General features: G+C 48.5%; 2 protein-coding genes across 4 annotated transcripts in view; one reads left to right on the top strand and one right to left on the bottom strand.

Annotated features, from left to right (window-relative positions):
* The window catches only part of gpatch4 (G patch domain containing 4), a 16,695-nt gene extending 4,507 nt beyond the window's left edge, over positions 1-12,188 (top strand). The window contains exons 4-7 of the mRNA XM_063041971.1: positions 4,632-4,748; positions 7,379-7,494; positions 7,793-7,843; positions 10,612-12,188. Of these exons, the coding sequence (XP_062898041.1) occupies positions 4,632-4,748; positions 7,379-7,494; positions 7,793-7,843; positions 10,612-10,960 (633 nt within the window). The 3' untranslated portion in view covers positions 10,961-12,188. The remainder of the gene's footprint in view (positions 1-4,631; positions 4,749-7,378; positions 7,495-7,792; positions 7,844-10,611) is intronic.
* naxe (NAD(P)HX epimerase) lies at positions 11,672-26,243 on the bottom strand. 3 transcript variants are annotated; one of them, XM_063041968.1, is made up of 7 exons: positions 26,166-26,243; positions 17,960-18,173; positions 16,915-17,023; positions 16,441-16,551; positions 14,401-14,514; positions 13,715-13,862; positions 11,672-12,774 (listed from the first exon to the last, which is right to left on the bottom strand). In XM_063041968.1, the coding sequence occupies exons 2-7, from the start codon at positions 18,145-18,147 to the stop codon at positions 12,572-12,574; spliced, it is 873 nt and encodes a 290-aa protein (XP_062898038.1). In that variant the 5' UTR covers positions 18,148-18,173; positions 26,166-26,243; the 3' UTR covers positions 11,672-12,571. The 3 variants fall into 3 exon arrangements, with proteins under 3 accessions (XP_062898038.1, XP_062898039.1, XP_062898040.1); XM_063041969.1 differs by lacking the exon at positions 26,166-26,243 and adding an exon at positions 26,084-26,152; XM_063041970.1 differs by lacking the exon at positions 26,166-26,243 and adding an exon at positions 20,381-20,400.

Here is a 26,243-nt window from a genome sequence, read left to right as displayed (position 1 = left end):
TGTGGCTCAGAAGAGCAGAGAGGTGAAGAGGACTGCAGTGATGATAGGAGATTCCATAGTCAGGGGCACAGAGAATAGGTTCTGTGGGCACGATAGAGACATCCAGATGGTATGTTGCCTCCCAGGTGACAGGATTAGGTATATCTCGGATTGGGTCCAAGGCATTCTCAAGGGCAAGGGTGAGCAGCCAGAAGTCTTGGTGCATATTGGCACCAATGACTTGGGTAGACAGGTGAGGAAGTCCTGAAGAGAGATTTTGGGGAGCTCGGTAGAAAGCTGAGAAACAGGACTTCCAGGGTAGTAATCTCTGGATTGCTGCCTGTGCCACGTGCCAGTGAGGGTAAATTAGAATTATTTGGCAGGTGAATGCGTGGCTGCAGGGGGCAAGGGTTCAGATTTATGGATCATTGGGATGTCTTCTGGGGAAGGTATGACCTGTACAAAAAGGACTGGTTACACCTGAATCCAAGGGGGTCCAATATCTTTCAAGGCAGGTTGACTAGAATTGTTCGGGTGGGTTTAAACTAATTTGGCAGGGGGGTGGGAACCAGTGATTGTGCTGAAGATGAGGTAGTTGGTTTACAAATAGAGGCAATGTGTAGTGAGATTCCTGGCAAGGAGAGGGTGATGATCAGGCAAATTGCAGCGTAAAAGACAGACAAAGTCAAAAAGAGTGAACACAGGACTGAAGGTGCTATGTTTGAATGTGCGCAGTACAGTATATGGAATAAGGTAGATGAACTTGTAGCACAGTTACAGACTGGCATGTATGATGCTGGGAGCTTAATGTCCAAGAATACCCATTGTATCAGAAGGACAGGCAGGAAGGCAGTGGGGGTGATGTTGCTTTGTTGGTAAAAAAATTTTTAAATCAGATCAGTAGAAAGGGATGACATTGGGTCAGAAAGTGTTGAATCGTTGTGGATAGAGCTAAGGAACTGCAAGGGTTAAAAAGACCCAGATAGGAATTTATTCAGACCCCCAAATTAGTAAGGATGTGGACTACAAGTTACAATGGGAGATAGAAAATGCATGACAAAAGGGCAATGTTACAATAGTCATGGGGATTTCAATATGCAGTTAGATTGGGAAAATCAGGTTAGTGCTGGATCCCAAGAGGGGGAATTTGTAGAATGCCTACGAAATGGCTTTTTAGAGCAGCTCATGGTTGAGCCCACTAGGAGATCAGCTATTCTGGAGTGGGTATTGTGCAATGAACCAAAATTGATTAGAGAGCTCAAGGTAAAAGAACCCTTAGGGGAAAGTGATCAAAATAAATTCACCTTGAATTTTGAGAAAGAGTCACAAGTATCAGTATTACAGTGGGATTAAATCAGTATTAAAGGGAATTACAGAGGGATGAGAGAGGAGTTGGCCAAAATTGATTGGAAAAGAACAGAGCAGCAAAGGCTGGAATTTCTGGAAACAGTTTGGAAGGCACAGGATATAAACATCACAAAGAGGAAGAAGTTTTCTAAAGGCAAGATGACACAAGCATGGCTAACGAGAAGTCAAAGCCAACATAAAAACCAAAGACAGGGCATATAGTAGAGCAAAAATTGGTAGGAAATTAGAGGACTGGGAAGCTTTCAAATACCAACAGAAGGCAATTTTAAAACTCATTAAGAAGGTAAAGATGGAATACGAAGAAAAGAGGATGCCAAAAGTCTCTTCAGATACATAAAGTATAAAAGGGAGGTGAGAGTGGCTGTCAGACCACTGGAAAACGATGTTGGAGGTAGTAATGGGGGGCAAACTGAATAAGTATGTTGCATCAGTCTTCACTGTGGAAGACACTAGTATGGGGGAAGTTCCAAAGGTCATGAAGTGTGTGAAGTTAGCATTACTAGGGAAACTGAAAGGTCTGAAAGTAGATAAGTCACCTACACCAGATGGTGTACACCCCAGGGTTCTGAAGGAGGTGGGTGAAGAGATCATGGAAACATTAGTAATAATTGTTCAAGAATCACCAGATTCTGGAATGGTTCCAGAAGACTAGAATATTGCAAATGTCACTCCACTCTTGAAGGGAGAGAAGCAGAAGAAAGGAAACCGTAGGCCAGTTAGGCTGACCTCAGTGGGTGGGAAGATGTTGGAATCAATTGTTAGGAAGTAGTTTTGGGGTACTTGGAGGCACATGACAAAATAGGCTATGGTCAGCAGAAATGGCAGAGCAGACTTCATGGACCAAATGGCTGAGTCAGCTCCTATTTCTTATGGTCGTATCACCTTGTACACCTCATCCTACTGTGCTTCAAAGAGAAAAGCCCTACCTAGCTCGCCTAACCTATCCTCATAATCTAGGCAGCGTCCTAATAATCTCCTTTGCACCCTCTCTAAAGCTCCCACATCATTCCTATGAGGTAACCAGAACTGAACACAATACTCTTTAAGTGTGATCTAATCAGAGTTTTAGAGAGCTGCAACATTATCTTGTGGCTCTTGAAATCAATCCCGACTAATGAAAGCCAACACACTATATACCTTCTTAACCACTCTATCATCTTGCATGGCACTTTGAATGATCTGTAGATGTGGACTCCAAGACCCCTTTGTTCCTTCTGCTAAGAATTGTACTGTGAAGCTGGCATAAAACTCCCTGGAGAGGAGAGAAGTACACTCTCCACACGGTTGTCTCCTCAAAGATGGACTGCCCTGTCTTGGTGCCAGGTAACTCTGGGAAGTCTGCACTCCCACAAAGTGTCCAGTATCCTGAGAGTTTGGCCTGCAGTTCACCTTGGACCTCTGTCCAGGTGAATGCCTGAAGCAGAAAATGCCGGAAACTGAGCAGGTCAGGCAGCATCTGAGGGGAGATGCAGAGTCTGAGACCATCAGAATTGGCCGAGTGAAATTATCTTCAGCCCGAAACATCAATGTGTTTTTCTCTTCTCTCTCCACATACTGCCTGTACTGCTGCGTGTTTCCAGCCATTTCTGGTTTGATTTCAAATCCCCAGCATCCTTGGTTTTCAAACCTGGTCTGTGAAGGGTCATTTAAGAATGTGAAATTTTTAAACAGAAGTGCCATTGAAGGAGTTATGGTGTAAGGAGGCAGTTTATATTAACACACCCGAAATGCTGGAGGAGCCCAGCAGGTCAGGCAGTGTCTACAGAGGAGAATAAACAGTCAGTGAGACCCTTCAGAACTGGAAAGGAAGGAGGAAGAAGCCAAGGTAATAAGGTGGCGATGAGGGTGGGTAGTTGGGCAGCTTACACTTCATGGGAGTGTATGTTACCTGGGTCTCAGATTTTAAGAGGGGAATGTGTCATGGGAGGGTAACTGTCACAAGGAATGGTAACACGATGAAAGAGGGCAATGAAGGGACGGGAACTGAGACTGGAGAACTTTCATTGGGAGGATGGTTATCAGACTGGAATCACACAACATAGAAAGAGGTCATTCGGCCCATTTCCTTCATGACAAACATGATAACTACGCTGATTCCATTGAGCTGCATTATCTCCCGACACATTTTCTACACCTCAGAAGGCCCTCATGGTTCGGGAGTCCAAAAAAGCACAGATACAAGAGGGGAGAGGCAAACTCTTTACACAGGGTAGTGAGTACTTGGAATGAGATGCCAGAGGAAGTGGTCACGGTGGGTACAAATGCAACATTAAGAGACATTTGGAGAGGTACGTGGAGGGGAGGGGCTTGGAGAGTTAGGCGCTGAAGACAGGCAACTGGGATTAGCGGAGGATGCTGTGCTCAGCCTAGATCTGATGGACCAAAGATCCTGTTTCCATGCTATATGACTCGCGCAAATGTTTTTTAACTATTGTAATTGTACCCACCTTCACCACTTCCTGCAGCTCGATGCAAATAGCACCACCAACGTGTGGAAAACTGACCCCTTCCAATCCCCTTTAAATGATGCAGGGGTTTGTCTTGAAACATTGGCTCTTTATACTCACCATAGATGCTGCCTGACTTGCTGATTTCCTCCAGCATTTTGTGTGTGTTACTCTGACTGGCTACCCAAGATCTACCTAAACCCTTTTACAAAGACCATGACCCTCTGTTTTCTTTCATATAGTGGCTGTCCCCGATGTATCTGCCTCTGTCACCACCCCTAGTCGTGTGTTCCACGTACCCACCATTCTGTGTATTTAAAAAAAAAATACTTCTGATCTTCTTGTACTTTCCTCCAATCTCTTTGAGATTATGCTTTCTCATATTAGCTGTTGTTGCCCTGGGAAAAGGTGCTGGCTGTCACTCTATCTATGCCTCTTATAATCTTATAGACCTCTATCAAATCACTTCTCACCCTCCTTTGCTCCTAAGAAGAGTCTTAACTTGCTCAACCTCTCCTCATGTGACACGTTCTCTAATCTATGCAACACCCTGGTAAACCTCCGCACCCTTTCAAATGAACTGAGCGCAATACTCCCCAAGTGTGGTCCAGCCAGGGTTTTGGAGAGTTGCAACGTCATCTCATGGTTTTCAAACTCACACATGGTGGCCAGAACCACCACGTGTGGTTTAACCAATGTCTTGTACAACTGCAACACGACACTTAATCTCTAGCGATTGGTTGGCATTGTGTGGGAGATGCTTTTCGGGTCAATGCCGGCCACTGTGACTCAGTGCACCGTTCCACAATGGCTGTATCGTTACTGACTTTCCCGCAGGATGGCGTGGAAGTGCGGAAGGACGGGAACACAGGGCAGGAACAAGGACCCATCAGCAACAAGAAGCCACGGAAAGCCCAGCTCTGCCGGGACCTGCTGTATGGGCGGTTCGTCAAGGTACCCAGTCCATGGTCCAGACGGGGCTCTGAAACTCCTCTTCCCTACCCCCCCCAACCCCCACCTTACCTTGGCACAGAAGGTTTTTGTCCCACTCATTAGTCCTTCTGTGGTCTCTGTAACTCTCCCAGCCCTCCGATTTGCAGTTCTAGCCCCAGTGACCAATATTGGTGGCAGTGCCTGGACTCCCACGTCCCTCCCCCGGAGCTCAGTGCTAATGGGTGCCCACTGCACCTTGTTGGGGGCAGTTGGACACACTGCATCCTGGCTTGGTTTCGGGCTGCTGGTTGTCCCCACTGAGACCCAATCCCCTGCACTCTGGACCTGCTAAGGGAGTGGGCAAAAAAATCAAACCCCAGCATGCCCAGCCCCAGCTGACCCGAGCCCGTGAACCATGACCTAGTCATGTGTCCTGGGGTCGGGACTTGGTGAATGGGGGTCAGAGACTCTACAGGAATGGTGGATTGTCCACTCCTGCCCTGTGCGGCATTACTGACTCGGCAGTGGGGATAGGAGGAAGAGGCTATTCACTGTTCCAGTGGAATGTTTTGATCCTATCCCCCCATCACGGTTTTGATCACAGCCCCCTTTCTATCCTCAGGCAATGAGATTCTGGATCCCAATCCACCACTCGCCCCTGCACCCTGTTTAACAGCTGTGGGGGAGGGAATTCTGGATCTACCCCCACCCCTAGTCTTCAGGAAGGAAGGGAAGGCCTTCCTGCCTCTCGCCTTGTCCCAAATCCCATGCACCAGAGGAACAACTTCCCTCTCTGATGTATAAATAATACAGAAAATGCCTAAAAACTCAGCAAGTCGGAGCACTGGAGAGAGACACCCACTCCCCCCCACCCACCCACTGAATCCCATTCCATAACCAAAGACATGCCTCCATCACAAACTCTCTTCTCCCATCATTGAATCCCCTACCATTGGCCAAAGACATTCTCCTCCATCACTGATTCTTTCCACCACCACCCATTAAGTTCCGTTCCACAGCCCAGAGACATGCCTCCATCATTAACTCTCTCCTCCTACCATTGAATACCCTCCCATGGGCCATGGACATTCCCCCCCCGCCACCCACTGAATCCCCTTCCGTTGTCCATAGACATTCTCCCCCATCACCGACTCTTCCCATCCCTCCTGCCCACTGAATCCCCTTCCACAGGCCACGGACATTCTCCCCCATCACCGACTCTTCCCATCCCTCCTGCCCACTGAATCCCCTTCCACAGGCCACGGACATTCTCCCCCATCACCGACTCTTCCCATCCCTCCTGCCCACTGAATCCCCTTCCACAGGCCACGGACATTCTCCCCCATCACCGACTCTTCCCATCCCTCCTGCCCACTGAATCCCCTTCCACAGGCCACGGACATTCTCCCCCATCACCGACTCTTCCCATCCATCCTGCCCACTGAATCCCCTTCCACAGGCCACGGACATTCTCCCCCATCACCGACTCTTCCCATCCCTCCTGCCCACTGAATCCCCTTCCACAGGCCACGGACATTCTCCCCCATCACCGACTCTTCCCATCCCTCCTGCCCACTGAATCCCCTTCCACAGGCCACAGACATTCTCCCCCATCACCGACTCTTCCCATCCCTCCTGCCCACTGAATCCCCTTCCACAGGCCACGGACATTCTCCCCTACTTAATGTCAAAGGCCCTCGGTCAACAGCATGTTTCTCTCTCTCAAGCTCTAATTGTTGCAAACTTCCTTCGATCTGGTCACATGCTGAATCCAAACTCCTTTAAACCAGTGGGTGGTGAATAGAACAGGTTGGCTGCGACCACTGTTTAGCCAGCTTCCTTTAGATGGGAGCAGGGGGATGGTAGGTGGTGTTGGTCAACCCTGCTGCTCCCTCTCACATAGCCCTGCAGTCATCCTCCAGTTGTGCCAAGTGGTTAAGGCGTTCATCCAGTGATCTGAAGGTCGCTAGTTCGAGTCTTGGCTGAGGCAGCATGTTGTTCCCTTGAGCAAGGCACTTAACCACACATTGCTCTGCGACGACACCAGTGCCAAGCTGTATGGGTCTTAATGCCCTTCCCTTGGACAACATCGGTAGCGTGGAGAGGGGAGACTTGCAGCATGGGCAACTGCTGGTCTTCCATACAACCTTGCCCAGGCCTGCGCCCTGGAAACCTTCCAAGGTGCAAATCCATGGTCTCATGAGACTAACGGATGCCTATAGATCCATGCTTCAGTTCCCTGTGAAACTCAATGTTGGATCCAAGCTAATGCATAAGATGGTGGTTCCTGCCACGTCCTGTTCAGGTGAAGGGTCTTGACCTGCAATGTTGACTGTCTATTCTCCCCCCCCCCCGCCCCCCCAAGATGTTTCCCAGCCTGCTGAGTCCCTCTAACAGTTTGTGTGTGGCTGCAGATTCCAGCACCTGCTTCTTTATCCTGATTTGGGAAACTCCCTGCTCCTTCTCACACCCCTGCGGGTTTCCCGTAATCTTGCTGCAGGTCCCTGTGAAAGATCACTGTCAATTTATAACTTGCTATGTTTATATATTTATATCTTGTCTGGTTGCTCGTGGTGCCTCCACTGTTGATAGGAGCCACCCTGGTGTCCACACCCCTACACCACCTCATTCAGCTTGTCCTGTTTCTACAGGCGGCCACGCTAACACCTGACAAACAGCAGCAGGAGGTGGCTCCAAGTCCAGAGGGGAGCGACAGTGACAGTACCAGTGATGAAGATGAGAAACTGAACCTCTCGTCGACCACCAGGTACCCACTAACCTGAGGAGCTGTGTGCAAGGGGAGTCCAGGGATAGTTCAGTTCTTCTGGGCTTGCTGCCCCTTCTTCTTCCCACCCCATGTCCCACGACCTCACCCTTCGGTCACCAGCTATCACTCCCCCAGCCTATCGCTTCATTTCACTCGCGTCTTCCCCACTACTGCACCCCCCCCAACCCTTACTCGCGCCACCCTCCCTCCTGCCCCACCCTGATGATTGTTGGGGTTAGGGAAGACGGGAGGATCCTGCAGGCTGTTGCTAACTCCCTCTGCTCTTTTCTGAGCACAGGCTGACCGATGAGGAGCTAGTCCAGGCCTGCGGAGGCCGCACCGCGCACAAGTGAGTACACACAGCAATTTGATCTCTCCACCTGTTCTGTCCAGCTACTAGCCACTGCCCTGACCACCCCCTCCCACCTTCTCATAGTTGGGAGCTTAACATCAGGCAGGAAGGCATTGGTGATGGTGTGGCTCTGTTGGTAAGAGATGGAATTACATCTTTAGAAACAGGTGACATATGATCAAAGAACGTTGAATCTTTGTGAGTAGAGTTAAGAAACTGCAAGGGTAAAAAAAACATCATGGGAATCATATATAGGCCTCCAAATAGTAGCCAAGATATGGGGTTGAGATTGCAAAGGGAACTGGAAAAGCCATTTAAGAAGGATAATGACACAATTGTAATGGGGGACTTCCAATATGGAAAGGGATTGGGAAAACTGGGTTGATGTTGGATTGCAAGAGAAGGAATTTGAATGCCTACGAGATGGCTCTTTAGAGCAGCTTGTGCTTAACTCTACTCAAGAAAAGGCTACCTTAGATTGGGTGTTGTGTAATAACCCAGACCTTATTAGGGAGTTTAATGTAAAGGAACCCTCAGGAGGCAGTGATCATAATATGATTGAATTCATACTGCAATTTGAGAGGGAGAAGCACAAGTCAGATGTATCAGTATTGCATGGAATAAAGGGAATTTGAAGAGGCATGAGAGAGGAGCTTGCCCAGGTGGATTGGAGGAGGATACTGGTGGGGATGACGAGAGCAGAGATGGCTGAAGTTTCTGGGAATAGTTCACAAGGCACAGGATAGATATGTCCCACAGAAGAAGTTGTTCGCAAATGGCAGGGGTAGGGAATCGTGGCTGACAAAGGAAGTTAACGACTGCATAAACCCAAGGAAAGAGCATATAAGGTAGCAAAACTTAGTGGGAAGTTGGATGATTGGGAAGCTTTTAAAATCCAACAAAAGGCGAAGGGAAAAGATGAAATATGAGGGCTGACTAGCCAATAATATAAAGCAGGAGACCAAAAGCTTTTTCAGTTATATGAAGAGTAAAAGGGAGGTGAGAGTTGATATTGGATCACTGGAAATTGATGCTGGTGAGGTAGTAATGGGTGACAAAAATGACAGGTGAATTTAATGGGTACTTTGCATCTATCTTCACTGTGGAAGACACTAGCAGTGTGCCAGAGGTCTGTGAGTGTCATGGAGCAGAAGTGAGTGTCATTGCTATTACAAAGAAAACAGTGCTAGGCATACTCAAGGTCTTAAGCTGGATAAGTTGCCTGGGCCAGATGGACTACATTCCAGAGTCCTGAAAGGTTGCTGAAGAGATAACGGATGCATTAGTCATGATCTTTCAAGAATCATTTGATTCTGGCATGGTCCTGGAGGACTGGAAGATTGCAAATTGTCACTCTACTCTTTAAGAAGGGAGGAAGACAAAAGAAAGGGAATTATAGGCCCGTTAGCCTGACCTCAGTGGTTGGGAGAGTGTTGGAGTCTATTATTAAGGATTAGGTTTCTGGGTACTTGGAGACTAATGATAAAATACGTCAAAGTCAGTATGGTTTCTGTTAAGGGAAATCTTGCCTGACCAATCTGTTTTTCAAAGAAGTAACAAGCAGGGCAGACAAAAGAGAGGCAGTGGATGCCATTTACTTGGATTTTCAGAAGGCATTTGATAAGGTGCCACACATCAGGCTGCTTAACAAGATAAAATCCTGTGGCATTACAGGAGAGATATTGATATGGATAGAGGAATGGCTGACAGGCAGAAGGCAGCGAGTGGGAATGAAATGGGCCTTTTCTGGTTGGCTGCCGGTGACTGGTGGTGTTCCTCAGGGGTCAGTATTAGGACGCTGCTTTTCACATTGTTTGTCAATGATGTAGATAACGGAATTGATAGATTTGTGGCAAAGTTTGCAGATGATACAAAGATAGACGGAGGGGTAGGTTGTGCTGAGGAAGCAATGCAATTGCAGCAGGACTTAAATTGAAAGAACAGGCAAAAAAAGTGGCAGTTGGAATACAGTGTTGGGAAATGTATAATTAATTTTGGTAAAAGGAGCAATAATACTTAATTTAAATGGTAGAAGGTCCAAACATTAGAAGTGCAGGGGACTTGGTGCAAGACTCCCAGAAGGTTAATATACAGGTTGAGTCTCTGGTAAAGAAGGCAAATGCAATGTTGGCATTTATTTCAAAGGGAATAGAATATAAAAGCAAGGAGATAATGCTGAGGCTTTATTAGACACTAGTCAGGCTGCACTTGGAGTATTGTCAACAGCTTTGGGCCCCATCTCAGAAAGGGTGTGTTGTCATTGGAGAGAGTTCAGAGGAGGTTCACAGGGATGATTTTGGGAATGAAGGGGTTAACATATGAGGAATGTTGGCAGCTTTGGGCCTGTACTCGCTGGAACTTAGAAGAATGTGGGGGGATCTCATTGAAACCTACCGAATGTTGAAAGGACTGGATAGGGTGGATGTGGAGAGGAGGTTTCCTGTGGTGGGGGTATCCAGAACTAGAGGGCACAGCCTCAAAATTGAGGGGCGACCCTTTTGAACAGAGGTGAGGAGGAATTGTTTTCAGCCAGAGAGTAGTGAATCTGTGGAATGCTCTGCCACAGACTGCAGCGAAGGCCAAGTTCGTGGGCCTTAAGGTGGGTGTTGAGATTCCTGATCGGTCAGGGCATCAAAGGATATGGTGAGAAGGCAGGTTTATGGGGTTGAGTGGGATCCGGGATCAGCCATGATGGAATGGTGGAACAGACTCGATGGGCTGAATGGCCTGACTCTGCTTATGGTCTTCTCTCCCCCTGTCCCCAGGGGTGCTCGACATGGTGTGACCATGAACGCCAAGCTGCTACGGCTGGAGGAGCAGGAGAAGGAGTTCATGGCCAAGTACGGGCGGCAGCAGCGAGTGGCCGGCAGCGTGGGGACAGAAGGTGCGGACCGAGCGGAGGAGGAGAGGAAGAAGAAGAAGAAGAAAAAGCGCACCAGTCCAGCCGATGAGGAGGGCGTGGAAACCGAGGGCGCCGGTCCCAGTGCGCAGACTGCTGATGAGCTAGTCCCGAAGAGGAAGGCGAAGCGACACAAACGCAGACGGGGAACCGAAGGAGGACTGCAGAGCGAGAGCAACCTTGAGTGCAGGGACACGCGGGATGGGAGGACGTGATCTGTGGCCTCCCTCCCTCTGTGCCATCGCCTGTCACAGGCAGGTTTCAACCTTTCCTGTGCTATCCCTGCATTTCAGTGGATCAGTTTGTCAAATGACCTTACTCGAGACCATCAAAGCTCAATGGTTAAAGCATGAGTTACTCCCATCACAATGTTCTGGTATAAGAAATTCACACCGGCTCCCCTGATTAATCGGAGCATCTCTAACTTCTGTTGTATGTAATGTTTTAGAATTTTCTCTGGTCTGTCCCACCACCGACAAGAGGCAAACTGGCCTGCATATATTCCTCCTGTTCTCCCAACAGGTGAGACTGGCCTGTAGTTATTCCATCTGACCACTTGTGTTTCTTCTCATCTTTGTTCATTATTTCTTGTATTTACATTGTTCCTTTATATCAATGGCTACATGACAACAGGCACAGAGAACTTTAGAACTTTACACCTCAACTGTTTGTGTGACTCTCTAACAAGCTCCCCTCACTCCTTTCTAACCCAACCCTGAGAGTTCACAGAATGCCTTTGCATTTCTGTTACATGATGTGCTGCTACTTTCCAGTACACTGGGGTTATAGTGTGGCATTTAACTTTTGATGCTCCTCAGGCCTTTCTGCTGTATCAGAGCTACAGTACCCTGCCTTAAACAGGGAGGTTGGACAGATAGCAAAGAGGCAGTGCCACTTGTTTGAAATTAAACTCGAGTCAACTGAAACAACTTTATTCATTCCTTTTATTGTGTAGCTGAAAGTCTGACCCCTGTTTGTGCTAGAGAAACATTCCTGATTAACCCCTGGCACCGTAACTGTGCTCCTGTGAAAAAGGGACATTATGTACTGAGCACTGTTCTTCAGAGAGGTGTTAACCCCAGCCCACGTTAACAAACTGCACAGTACTGACAGCGAGAAGAACTCTGATCAGTTCCCCAGTAGGATTGTCACACCATTCCAATTGGACACAATCTTAGCTGGTGTTTCTGGGTGTTGGGCTCCCGGCAGGATCTGAGCAAGCCTGGAGATACACTTGGAAACTTCCACAATGAGGTGAAAGTCTCAAACTCCCACGAGACAAAAACAAAATTTAAAACAGTGATTTGGCAGCAGGGACTGGGTAGCAGAGGGAAGACGGGGTGAGGGTTTCCACACAGCCAGTTGCTGTGCTGGGAGATGCTGGGACTACATTCATCACGGACTGGTTAGCAGAGGAAAGGTGTGGGGGGGTGGGGGGAGCATTTCCACACAGCCAGTTGCTGTGCTGGGAGACGCTGGGACCTCATTCATCACGGATGGGGTAGCAGAGACAGAAGGGGAGGATGGGGGAGCATTTCCATGCAGTCATTTTCTGCCCAAGGAGATGGTGGGACCACATTCAGCGAGGAGTCCGACCACACTGGAGAGAGGGAAGCATTCGGAAGAACCCTTTCAGAGAGCTGGCAGGGGTCCAGCAGGCTGAAAGGTCTCCTGTGCTGTGATTCATGGTGTACTCTGAGGCTCCCTATTAAAAAACCCAGCCACCTCCACCTGCTCAGATTGCTAGTAGCAGCACAGCAATGGAGCGAGTGCGAGACCACCCGTCCTGACTGCCCACAGGAACACGGCACCCTCATGCAGGGGTGTCACAGCAGCTGGCGGGCGCACTCGGTGCCAGGGTACTCTGGGAGGTTGAGACTGTACTTCTTCTCCAGGGCCGCGGGCACGAAGCGGCCCCCCAGGAAGTGGTAGCGTCCGGTGAAGTGGCTGGCTGCCTTCTTGGGGGCAGTGAGCGAGATGAGCATGTCGGGCTGGATCCCCTTCGGGTTGCCCTTCTCCACGTCCCAACCTGTCAGAAAGGCAGAGGAGGCAGCGTCAAGTCAACAAGGCAAGGTTCGTGAAGGTTACAGCACGATCCAGGTGGGCCGCGGAAGGGCAGGGCAGGGCGCTGGGAGGGGTGTTGTTGGGGCTGAGCTACAGTCCATGGTTCTGTGAAAGTGGCATTTAGCACGCTGGCCTTCATTGGTCAGGGCACCAAGTATAGGATTTGGGATGTCATGGTACAGAAACATCATCCACCCTTTTGTTCCCTTGCCCCATCCCTGTGTCACCAAATTCTCCAGAACTAGTTATAAAGACCCATCAGAATTTTGAACAAGTTATTACTCCCTCAAAACCATTAAGAATTTGAACATTATTACCCCTTAAAACCTGTCAGGGATTTGAATTACACCTCCCTTTAGTTTTTTTTCCTGTCCACAAGTAGTAGAGTCCAACTGGAACTAGAGGACACAGCTCAAGATTTGTGGGAATACATTTAGGATGGAGATGAGGAAAACTGCTATTCCCAAAGAGTAGGGACTCTGTGGAATTCTCTACCCAGGGAAACAGCAGAGTTTACTACATTAAATATATATAAGACAGTAGATTTTTGCATAGCAGGGAAACTGAAGTTTGTGGGGGAAATGCAGGTAAGTTGGAGATCAGTCCATAGATCAGCCACAATCTTTCTGAATGGCAGAGCAGGCTCGACGGGCCAGATGGATGACTCCTGCTCCTAGTTCTTAAGTACAACCTACCTACGGAACTGAAGACCTTGCCCTGGGAATGTTTTGGAAATCCCAAGGACCTCCCGGAAGCTGCCCCCAGTTTTCTGGCTGGGACCCCACTGGGGATTGAATAGTGTAAAACAGCAGGGCTCCTGCTTCTGTCCACCAACACCTCTTCCCACCCATATAGTCACACACACATATACATGGCAAGGTGAGGCTGGCTGGTGGTGTACTCACCGGATGGGATGTCCACACTGGCGATGGGGATGGTCACTGTCTCCAGTATAGTCAGGATGGAGGCAAAGGGCTCACGGGCTTCTCCCTTGAAGCTGAACCCGAAGATGGCGTCCACCACTAGGTTGTAGACCTCGTCAATAAGGGCAGGCTGTTGGGCGATGGGGGAGTGTGTCAGACCCGCAACATGATCAATGGCCCACAGAAGGGCAGCATCACACAGCAACAGGAGGGAAGAGGGAAATTCAGGTAAGATCATTTCACAGTGGAGACAGCAGCCAGCGGAAGGCCTGGGATTTGCAATTGTTGGAGGAGGGTAGCCCAGGACTTGGGGAGTTGGGATGATAGGGAGCCAGTTTTGGAGAGCACTGAGTGGGTGCTGGGGGGTCTAAAGTTGTAGAAAAGAAAATGAGAATTGGAACAGAGTCACTGCATTGGGGGGGGGGGGGGTAGTGTGGATGAACAGGGTCCCGGAATGAGACACAGGATGGCCTGGATCTGCAATGATCAGGATTCTGGTTGGGATACAGGACGGCCGGAATTCGGAATAAACAGGATGGCCCAAGTTTGGAAGCCGGAGGGTGGGGATTGCTGAGATGAAGATGGATTCAGGAGGCAGTGATCTACGGGAGGAACTACACATGGTTTGAGTCAAACACCCACTCTCACACTGGAATCGCAGGACTCACCTCAGATGGGAATTCTGCCAGGAAGGGGATGTCCATTTTCTGGCATTGTGTGGTGAGTGACTGGAACAGAGGCTTACTGGACTGTTTTGGGTAGAAGATGGCTGGTTTGTAGCCCTGCACAGGGAGAGAACAGTCATTGGCATGGCATAACACATCAACGGCAGAGTACACAGCAACGTAGGCCCATTCAGCCTATTCTACTGTTCATGGCCAAGCTGCATAAGCATTGCCCCACTAGGCCCCCACTCCTTGTTTACACAATGTCAGTAACACCAGCATGGATAGCCTGTAGCACACTTCTTGAATAAAGCCTTCTTAGGCTTCAGGCTGGGCACAGGTATCAATTTTAACCGATGTTTTGAAGACAAACTGCCACCCTTGTCAGGGTGACGAAGATGGCAGAGTTTGTCATCGAAACATTGGTTAAAATTAATACCTGTACCTGGGTGGAAGCCCAAGAAGAGTTTATTCATTATACGAGCTGGGAGAGCACTGGATCCTTTTTCAAACACACTTCTCCACACATTAGTAAGGCTGACCCCAAAGGGCAATCACAGAATTCGTCCTTTCGGCTGGACCTGTCCAAGCTGCTCTCTGCCCATCTGCACTGCTCCCAGGCCCATATCCATCTTAACTGCAGTGACTGTATTTGATTCCACCACGTTTGAGATATCAGCCACCCCTCAGATACTTTTTAAACCATCTTCCTCTCACCTTAAACATTTTTTTTATATATATATATATATATATATATATACACACAGGAAGAGGCTCTTCAGCCTACCATGTTGTACTAACTAATGATGCCCAATTAAACTGATCCCTTCTGTCTACACAATTTTCGTGTGTCTGCATTCTCGGCATATTCAGCACCATAAACATCTCTGTCATATCTGCCTCTGCCACCACCTGGCAGCACATTCCAGGCACCCACCACTCTGTAAAAGAAAACTTGCCCCGCACATCTCCTTTCAACCTTCCCCCTCATCTTAAGTGCATGCCCTCTGCTATTAAACATTTCTATCTTGGCTGTCTACCCTTGTCTTTGCCTCTCATCATTGTGTAAGCTTCTACCAAGTCTTCTTGCCGGGAAATTGATTCTCTGTAACTTCTCAAATCATATATGTAATTGCATACCTCTACCAGCCCATCTCGCAGCCTCCGTTGCCCAGGAAAATTAGTCCCAGTCTGTCCAAACTCTCCCCAGAACTAAAGTCTTCCATTTCAGACAACATCCTGGTGACCGTCTCAGCAAATTCTACCTCAGTACATTATATAATGATCTGATCTGATCTGCATGAACAGTACACAAGACAAGCTTTTCACTGTATGTGTGATAATAAACCAATACCATTCTCATAAATCTTCTTTACACTCTTTTCAACATAATGACGGCCATGTGGCCTAATAAAGGTGTCTGATAAGTATTAGGATGAGCAGGAGACTGCAGGTTGAAGCCCTGCCGCAGTCATTTGCCATTCAATGGGCATAACTCATTTAGCGTGGCACAGTAGTGTAGCAATTAGTGTAATCCTATTCCAGCACCAGCAACTGGGTTCCATTCCCACTGCTGTCCATAAGGAGTTTGTACGTTCTCCCTGTGACTGTGTGTTTCCAGTTTGCTACCACATCCAAAGATGTACCGATGAATGGGTTACTTGGTCACAAAGGTGTAGTTGGGCTGTTTTTTCAAAATAACACAAATAAAACCTGATGACCAAACCCATACACAATAACAATCTCAGAGCTCCAGCCCTCAGTCCCTCGAACCCTGGCAGCATCCTGGTCCATCTTTTCTGCACTCTTTCAAGTTTACTATCATCATTCCTATAGCAGGGTGGCTGGTACAGAACAACAGTCCAAGTGCGGCCTCACAGCTCAGTGTCTAACCACAAGAGATTCTGCCGGTGCAGGAAGTCCAGACCAACACACAGAATGCTGGAGGATTTCAGCAGGTCAGGCAGCATCTATGGAAAGGAATAAGGAGTCTATGTTTCAGATTGAGGTCCTTCATCAGGATCCCGGGAGTGTGGTGCTTACAAAGAGCTTGAGATGCCTCGCGCACACAAGTCCATCTCCGCCATTGTTGCCCGGTCCACACACGATCAACACAGTGGGGTTTTCTTTCCGTAGCGATGACAGTGGGTATGCCTGAAAAATGGGTAGAGAGAGAGAGAGAGAGAGAGAGAGAGAGAGATGAGTGAGGGCAGCAAGGTTTTGCCCATCAATGTGAGGTCACACATGCTGACAGAATGCTGTCCTAGCCCAACAGTATCTGGCACCAAGCAAGTGAGATCCCAAGGAGCTCCCTCAAACCCTGCGTCAGATGGCCCGTCGCTCCCAGTTGGGGAAGGGACCCTGTCCTTCCGTGCTGCCTATGGTGTGCAGGGCTGGTCAGATCACCACTAAACAGAGGGTGCCTGGAGTCTGTGGACAAATGAGCTGTTCGTTTACCCAGGGACAAAGTCCTCCCCTTCCCTCCAACCTCTGTCCCAGGGACGTTCAGGCACCAACCTTGGCAATGGCAGTGGCACAGCTAAGACCCGCCAGCTCCATCAACTGGTCCACGCTGAACCGGTACTCGGTGAATAGCTCCTGGTCAATATTCTGAGCCTCCTCCTGTCTGTGGGCAAGAGGTGACACTCTTCGTTAATCACACCCCACCCCAGGGTGGCAGGAGGGAGTTGTGTGGTACCCCTTGTCACTAGACGAGGACAGGAAAGGGGCCATAACCTGGAGAGCACTACGGTCACTGAACCTGCTCAGGGGACAGCAATGTGCCATTCAGCCCTTCCAGTCTGTGTCAGTCCATCAACTTGAATGGCTTCCTGCCCCTTTATACCCCACAAAATGGCATCCAATGTACTCCCCCCGCCCCCCAACAAATGCTCCGCTGCTGTCTCTGGGGGCAGAGTCACAGATCTCCCTGTACAGAGGTGACCTGGCACCATCGTAAAGACTTTGCCCCACACCCACCACCTGCTCCAACTCCCCCCTCCTCTGAGGGACAGTGGCCGGAAGAGGTATTTAACAAGATCAGGAGCAGTGAATCCTGAAGTGTGGGCAAGACCAGATTACTGGAGAAATTACAACTGATCAGGTGTGGTGGGATTGCTCCATCTCATCTAGGTTCAATTCCCACCACTCTTTGTAAGGAGTTTTGTATGCTCCTCCTGTGATTGTTCGTGGTTTCCCCCGGGTCCTCCAGTTTCCTCCCACAGTCAGAGGCTTGCGCTAGGGGCGTAACATAAATAGCATATTTCACATTTTGATATACATGAGACAAATAAGCTAGTCTTTCTTTCACTTTTCCACTCAAGGGAACCTCATCCAGGGCAGGAGACATTGTCTAATGGTGTCTGGTCATCTCCAGCTTGGACAATGTCTCCTCTCCTGGGTGAGGGGACTCAGTGTGTTCTCCAAACACGGTCCCTCCAAGCCAAGGCATCCCAGATCCCCTGGGCCAAAGGGTTAATGTTGCGATGGTTTACCAAAGCCCACAGTTACTCCTTCCACCCTCCCCAAGGTCTTCTCGCCCAACTCCCCCGCTCTGACTTACCCCAGGTACTTCAGGGCTTTCCCGCTAGGGGCAGGGCAGCTGAGGTTCCCCTGGCCGGACATCTCTGGCCACTGGGTTCTAGGGCAGAGGAAGCCCGGTCCCCGAGAGAGTCCCTGCCTCAAGCCACGGGCAGCCAGCCGCGTCGAGACGAACACGCCAAGGCTTAGGAGGGTCCTGAGCCCAAACATTCAGGAGCCACCACGGGACAGCTGGCCTGGAGGGGAGAGAACAGGCACTCCGTGAGAGACCTCGCACTGTCACAGTTCCGTGAGACATCCCACAGCTTCTCCCAGGAAGTGAAAACCCTCAGTAACGTACACAGCCAACTCTCACCACCACCACCTGGGCGGGACTAGGGGATGCAGGAAACAGGAGCAGCGACTGGCCACTCAGCCCTTTCATTTGCCCCACCACTCAAAATGATGAAGACTGATCTATATAGGCCTGCTGTAACAGTTCCTATACCCCTCAGTTCCTTCACCTCCATTTCCACTTTACGTACATCTAGCAACCCAGCTCCCACCAGCAGAATGGGCAGAGAATTTCAGAGATCCACTTCCCCCCCCCCCCCCATTCCCTTCTTTTCCAGTTCTGGTGAGAGGTCTCAGCTGCAAATGCCAACTGTTTATTCCTCTCCATAGATACTGCCTGACCGGCTGAGTTCCTCCAGCAATTGTGTCTGTTGCTCAAGATTTCCAGCATCTGCAGAATCTCCTGAGCCTCCATGCATTCTAGTTGTAAATGACCATCCCTTTATTTTGTAGCTGTGTCCCCTCATTCATTACTCTCCCACTGATGGAAACATTGCAATGCCTACCTCGTCAAGGAGCTTTTGGACCTTGGATGTATGAATAAGACCATAAGACATAGGAGCAGAATTAGGCCGTCAGGCCCATTGAGTCTGATCCACCATTCAATCATGGCTGATCATTTTTTAAAAATCTCCTCCTCAACCCCAGTTCCTGGCCTTCTCTTTGTAACCTTTGATGCCATGTCCAATCAATAACCTATCAATCTCTGCCTTAAATACACCCAATGACCTGGCATGTGGCAACAAATTCCACAAATTCACCACACTCTGGCTAAAGAAATTTCTCCGCATCTCTGTTTTGAAAGGGCGCCCCTCTATCCTGAGGCTGTGCCCTCTTGTCCTAGACTCTCCCACCATGGGAAACATCCTTTCCACATCTACTCTGTCTAGGCCTTTCAATATTCGAAAGGTTTCGATGAGATCCCCCTCATCCTTCTGAATTCCAGTGAGTATAGACCCAGAGCCATCAAACGTTCCTTGTATGATAACCCTTTCATTCCTGGAATCATCCTTGTGAACTTCCTCTGGACCCTCTCCAATGCCAGCACATCTTTTCTAAGAAGAGGAGCCCAAAACTGTTCACAATACTCAAGGTGAGGCCTCATCAGTGCTTTATAAAGCCTCAGCATCACATCCTTGCTCTTGTATTCTAGACCTCTTGAAATGAATGTTAACATGGCATTTGCTTTCCTCACCACTGACTCTACCTGCAAGTTAACCTTCAGGGTGTTCTGCACAAGGACTCCCAAGTCCCCCTGTATCTCAGATTCCTGGACTTTCTCCCCATTTAGAAAATAGTTCGCACATTTATTTCTTCTACCAAAGTGCTGACCATGCATTTTCCAACATTGTATTTCATTTGCCACTTTCTTGCCCATTCTCCCAATCTGTCTAAGTCCTTCTGCATCCTACCTGTTTCCTCAACACTACCTGCCCCTCCACTAATCTTCGTATCATCTGCAAACTTAGCAACAAAGCCATCTATTCCATCATTGAAATAATTTATAACAGCATAAAAAGAAGTGGTCCCAACACTGACCCCTGTGGAACGCCACTAGTCACTGGCAGCCAACCTTTTATTCCCACTCACTGCCTCCGACCAATCAGCCAATGCTCTAACCACGTTAGTAACTTTCCTGTAATACCATGGGCTCTTAACTTGGTAAGCAGCCTCATGTGTGGCACCTTGTCAAAGGCCTTCTGAAAGTCCAAATCTACAACATCCACTGCATCCCCTTTATCTATCCTACTTGTAATCTCCTCAAAGAATTCCAACAGGTTCATCAGGCAGGATTTTCCCTGAAGGAAACCATGCTGACTTTGTACTATCTTGTCCTGGGTTACCAAGTACTCCATCACCTCATCCTTAACAATTGACTCCATCATCTTCCCAACCACTGAGCTCAGGCTAACTGGTCTATAATTTCCCTTCTGCTGCCTTCCTCCTTTCTTAAAGAGTAGAGTATAACATTTGCAATTTTCCAGTCCTCTAGCACCATGCCAGAGTCCAATGATTTTTGAAAGATCGTTTCTAATGCCACCACAAGCTCTAATGCTACCTCTTTCAGAACCGTAGGGTGCAGTTCCTCTGGTCCAGGTGACTTATGTACCTTTAGGTCTTTCAGCTTTTTGAGCACCTTCTCTCTTGTAACAGTAACTGGACCCACTTCTCTTCCTTCACACACTACGTCAGGCATACTGCTAGTGTTCCACAGTGAAGAGTGACACAAAATACTCATTTAGTTCATCAGCCATCTCCTTGTCCCCCGTTATTTCTCCTGCCTAATTTTCTAGCAGTCCTATATCTACTCTCATCTCTTTTATTTTTAACATCCTTGAAAAAACTTTTACTATCCACTTTGATATTATTTGCTAGCTTGCTTTCATACTTCATCTTTTCCCTTCTAATGATTTTTTTAGTTGCTCTCTGTAGGTTTTAAAAAATTTCACAATCCTCTATCTTCCCACTGACTTTTGCTTTCTTGAATGCCTTTCTTTTTCTTTTACAATAGCTCTGACTTTCCTTGTCAACCACGGTTGTACTATTTTACCATTTGAGTATTTCTTCATTTTTGGAATAAACATGTCCTGCACTTTCCTCATCTTCCCCAGAAGTGCACGCCAGTGCTGCTCCCTGCCAGCATCTCCTTCCAATTGACTTTAGCCAACTCCTCTCTCATACCACTGTAATTTCCCTTACTCCATTGAAATACTGCTACATCAGACTTTACTTTCTCCCCATCAAATTTCAAGCTGAACACAATCATCTTGTGATCACTGGTTCCTAAGGGTTCGTTTACCTTAAGCTCCCTAATTGCCTCTGGTTCATTACGTAACACCCAATCCAGAATAGCTGATCCCCTAGTAGGCTCAATGACAAACTGCTCTGAAAAGCCATCTCTTAGGCATTCAACAAACTCACTCTCTTGAGATCCATTACCAACCTGACTTTCCCAATCGACCTGCATGTTAATATCTCCCATGACTACCATAACATTGCCCTTCTGACTCGCCTTTCTATTTCCTGTTGTAACCTGTGGTCCACCTCCCAGCCACTGTTGGAAGGCCTGTATATAACTGCTTCAAAGTCCTTTTACCCTTGCAGTTCCTTAACTCAACGCACAAGGGTTCAACACCTTTCTACTGATTTGATGCCATTCTTTATCAGTAAAGGCCACACCACTCCCTCTGCCTACCTTTCTATCCCTCTAGCATAATGTGTACCCTTGGATCACCCCTCATTCTTCTAAACTGCAAGGGAAACAGACCTAAACTATCCAGCCTCTCTTGACAGGACTACCCTCTCACCCCAGGGATTTGACCTGGGAAGATCTCTTTTCAAAGTAAATTTATTATCAAAGTACTTGTGTGTCACTATTCATCACTTTGAGATTCACTTTGTTGCAGGTATACAGTCGAACAGAGAAATAGAATCAATGAAAATCCCACTAAAGACAGACAACCAATGTGCAAAAGACAAACTGCAAATGCAAACCAAAATTAAATAAATAATACTCTAGGTAGCGGGTAGTGGCTCCATATGTCACTACTACAGGGCGTGACAACCCTGCTTTACATGAGTCCCGGGCTCATCTGGCTCTGGCTGACAGTACCCGGTGTGGGCCCCTGTTCAGGGTTACAGATCCCACTGCCTTGTGGGTATCTTCGGGAGAAGAGAAGGCTAAGGAGTAAACCCTACACAAATCCGGAGTGCAGCCCCTAAGGCGGTTGGATGACGTATCACGTCACCTCCCGGCAGCTCCTACAGCCAAGCTGATGCCAAATGTACTGCTTTGCGTTCCTTTGGATCACATCCGCGAGGCTGAGAGGGGGATCTTGATGTCTGGGCAGCCCAGGATCTCCATATTCATCACCCAGGAACGGGCACATCCATTGTCTACTTAGACAGATGGAGCCATTATAAATAATACCAAGAACATAAGTCCTTGAAAGTGGGTCCATAGGTTGTGGAATCAGTTCAGTGTTGAGGTGAGTGAAGTTATCCATGCCTGTTCGGGATCCTGATGTTTGAAGGGTAATAACTGTTCCTGAAGCTGGTGGTGTGGGATCTAAGGCTCCTGAACCTCCTTCCCAAATGGTAGTAGTGATAAGAGAGCATAGTTTGGGCAGCTTCCCATGCTTTCTGTATTTTTCATAGGTTAGGGGACCATAACTGTGTACAGTGCATTACTCCAGATGTACCCTACCTGCCTGATAAAGTTCTATACTCTTTTATGCAAAGTATGGGAGGTGATGTCATTAAAACATACAGAAGTTGTACAGGATGGATGGTTAGTGGTCTAAAACCAAGGCTTACACTCAGAACAAGAGGCTGATAGTCAAGGGGCAATGAATGCTTCACATTCTCTTCCCTAGAGGCTGGAGTTGCTCTGGAGATTCCCAGGAGCGGATGAATGCTTGGAAGTAAGGGTATAGGGTACTGATGGGTATGGGGTCAGTGCAGGCAGGAGGCAAGGGGGGTGGGGGGGGGGCAGGAAGAACAGGTGGTTTTATTGAAGCAGAACTGTTGAGGGCCTGAATATCCTTCTGCTCCCATTGACCCATTTTGTACTGGGGTGTTTGATGGGATGAAGAATCAGCCCCAGGACACACATCTCATCTCCCTTCCGGAGTTTTGCCAGGGGCGAGTGAATGTGGTGGAGTCCAAACTCACAGCCTCCCAGTAACCCTGGACCTCCCCAGAACTCAGTGGCTGCACCAGCCCCAGGCTCATCGCCTGGCCTCCTCCCGACCAGCCCCAGCCCCAAGCTCACTGTATTCCTTATAGCCCTGCTCCTCACTCTCAGATCACCACCACTGCCAACACAGTCACACCCCAATACCCCACCACCCCACCCAGGGCTACAGTAGGAAACTTTGTCACATGGTGTGAGCAGAATTATCTACAGCTTAATGTGAAAAAGACTAAGGAGCTGGTGGTAGACCTGAGGAGAGCTAAGGTACCGGTGACCCCTGTTTCCATCCAGGGGGTCAGTGTGGACATGGTGGAGGATTACAAATACCTGGGGATACGAATTGACAATAAACTGGACTGGTCAACTAACACTGAGGCTGTCTACAAAAAGGGTCAGAGCCGTCTCTATTTCCTGAGGAGACTGAGGTCCTTTAACATCTGCCGGATGATGCTGAGGATGTTCTACGAGTCTGTGGTGGCCAGTGCTATCATGTTTGCTGTTGTGTGCTGGGGCAGCAGGCTGAGGGTAGCAGACACCAACAGAATCAACAAACTTATTCGTTAGGCCAGTGATGTTGTGGGGATGGAACTGGACTCTCTCACTGTGGTGTCTGAAAAGAGGATGCTGTCTAAGTTTCATGCCATCTTGGACAATGTCTCCCATCCACTACATAATGGACTGGGTGGGCACAGGAGTACATTCAGCCAGAGACTCATTCCATCGAGATGCAACACAGAGCGTCATAGGAAGTCATTCCTGCCTGTGGCCATCAAACTTTACAACTCCTCCTTTGGAGGGTAAGACACCCTGAGCCAATAGGCTGGTCCTGGACTTATTTAATGACATAATTTACATATTACTATTTAACTATTTATGGTTCTATTACTATTTATTATTTATGGAGCAACTCTAACAAAAACCAATTTCCCCCGGGATCGATAGAGTATGACTATGCCTATCCCTCCTATCATCACCACCGCCTCACACCCCAGGGTCCATAGAAACCATAGAAACTACAGCACAGAAACAGGTCTTTTGGCCCTTCTTGGCTGTGCTGAACCATTTTCTGCCTAGTCCCACTGACCTGCACACGGACCATATCCCTCCATACACCTCCCATCCATGTATCTGTCCAATTTATTCTTAAATGTTAAAAAAGAACCAGCATTTACCACCTCGTCTGACAGCTCATTCCATACTCCCACCACTCTCTGTGTGAAGAAGCCCCCCCTAATGTTCCCTTTAATCTTTTCCCCCCTCACCCTTAACCCATGTCCTCTGGTTTTTTTTCTCCCCTTGCCTCAGTGGAAAAAGCCTGCTTGCATTCACTCTATCTATACCCATCATAATTTTATATACCTCTATCAAATCTCCCCTCTTTCTTCTACACTCCAGGGAATAAAGTCCCAACCTATTCAACCCTTCTCTGTAATTGAGTTTCTCAAGTCCCGGCAACATCCTTGTAAACCTTCTCTGCACTCTTTCAACCTTACTTATATCCTTCCTGTAATTTGGTGACCAAAACTGAACACAATACTCCAGATTCAGCCTCACCAATGCCTTATACAACCTCATCATAATATTCCAGCTCTTATACTCAATACTTTGATTAATAAAGGCCAATGTACCAAAAGCTCTCTTTACGACCCTATCTACCTGTGACGCCACTTTTAGGGAATTTTGTATCTGTATTCCCAGATCCCTCTGTTCCACTGCACTCCTCAGTGCCTTACCATTAACCCTGTATGTTCTACGTTGGTTTGTCCTTCCAACGTGCAATACCTCACACTTGTCAGTATTAAACTCCATCTGCCATTTTTTAGCCCATTTTTCCAACTGGTCCAAGTCCCTCTGCAGGCTCTGAAAACCTTCCTCACTGTCTACTACACATCCAATCTTTGTATCATCAGCAAACTTGCTGATCCAATTTACCACATTATCATCCAGATCATTGATATAGATGACAAATAACAATGGACCCAGCACTGATCCCTGTGGCACGCCACTAGACACAGGCCTCCACTCAGAGAAGCAATTCTCTACCACCACTCTCTGGCTTCTTCCATCGAGCCAATGTCTAATCCAATTTACCACCTCTCCATGTATACCTAGCAACTGAATTTTCCTAACTAACCTCCCATGCGGGACCTTGTCAAAGGCCTTACTGAAGTCCATGTAGACAATATCCACTGCCTTCCCTTCATCCACTTTCCTAGTAACCTCCTCGAAAAACTCCAATAGATTGGTCAAACATGACCTACCACACACAAAGCCATGTTGACTCTCCCTAATAAGTCCCTGTCTATCCAAATGCTTGTAGATTCTGTCTCTTAGTACTCCCTCCAATAACTTACCTACTACCGACATTAAATTTACTGGCCTATAATTTCCCGGATTACTTTTCGATCCTTTTTTAAACAACGGAACAACATGAGCCACTCTCCAATCCTCCGGCACCTCACCTGTAGACAGCGACATTTTAAATATTTCAGCCAGGGTCCCTGCAATTTCAACACTAGTCTCCTTCAAGGTCCGAGGGAACACCCTGTCAGGACCCAGGGATTTAGCCACTTTAATTTTCCTCAAGACAGCAAGCACCTCCTCCTTTTCGATCTGTACAGTTTCCATGATCTCACTAGTTGTTTCCCTTAATTCCATAGACTTCATGCCAGTTTCCTTAGTAAACACAGACGCCTTCCCACATCTTAGCTTCCCACATGCCTACCTCACCTATCACCCTCATTCTTCCTCCTGCTAGTCAACTTCACCCCCTCACCTTCCCAGCCTCAATCACCCCTCCAACAACCCCATACTATCCCCCCACTCCCCCCATACCCACCCTCACCCCCATACCCACCCGCACACCCACCCCCACCCCCACCCGCACACCCACCCCCACCCCCCCATACCCACCCGCACACCCACCCCCACCCCCCATACCCACCCGCACCCCCACCCCCACCCGCACACCCACCCCCACCCCCCATACCCACCCGCACCCCCACCCCCACCCGCACACCCATTCCCAGGCTCAGCTTTCTCAGCGCTCACCCCAGTCCCCACCTCTACCGCACCCACCACCTCTGGCCCTCTAATCCCCTGCTCCGGTCAAACTACCCTCGCCCCCGCGTTCGCTTGTCCGCTGGCCCGGGTGCCGGACCACCGGAGGGGAGTGGTTCCCAGGCCCGGGGGCTCTCACCTCGGCCGCTCCTCGCCACCGAGCAGAACCGCCCCCCGTGTCGCCCCTGCACCAATCACAAGGCAGTCGCTCGAAGAA

Source organism: Mobula hypostoma, chromosome 2 (assembly GCF_963921235.1).
Source record: "Mobula hypostoma chromosome 2, sMobHyp1.1, whole genome shotgun sequence".
NCBI classification, from domain to species: Eukaryota; Metazoa; Chordata; class Chondrichthyes; order Myliobatiformes; family Myliobatidae; genus Mobula; species Mobula hypostoma.
Note: the sequence above shows the minus strand (reverse complement) of the source record. Positions and strands in the feature narration are given on the sequence as shown.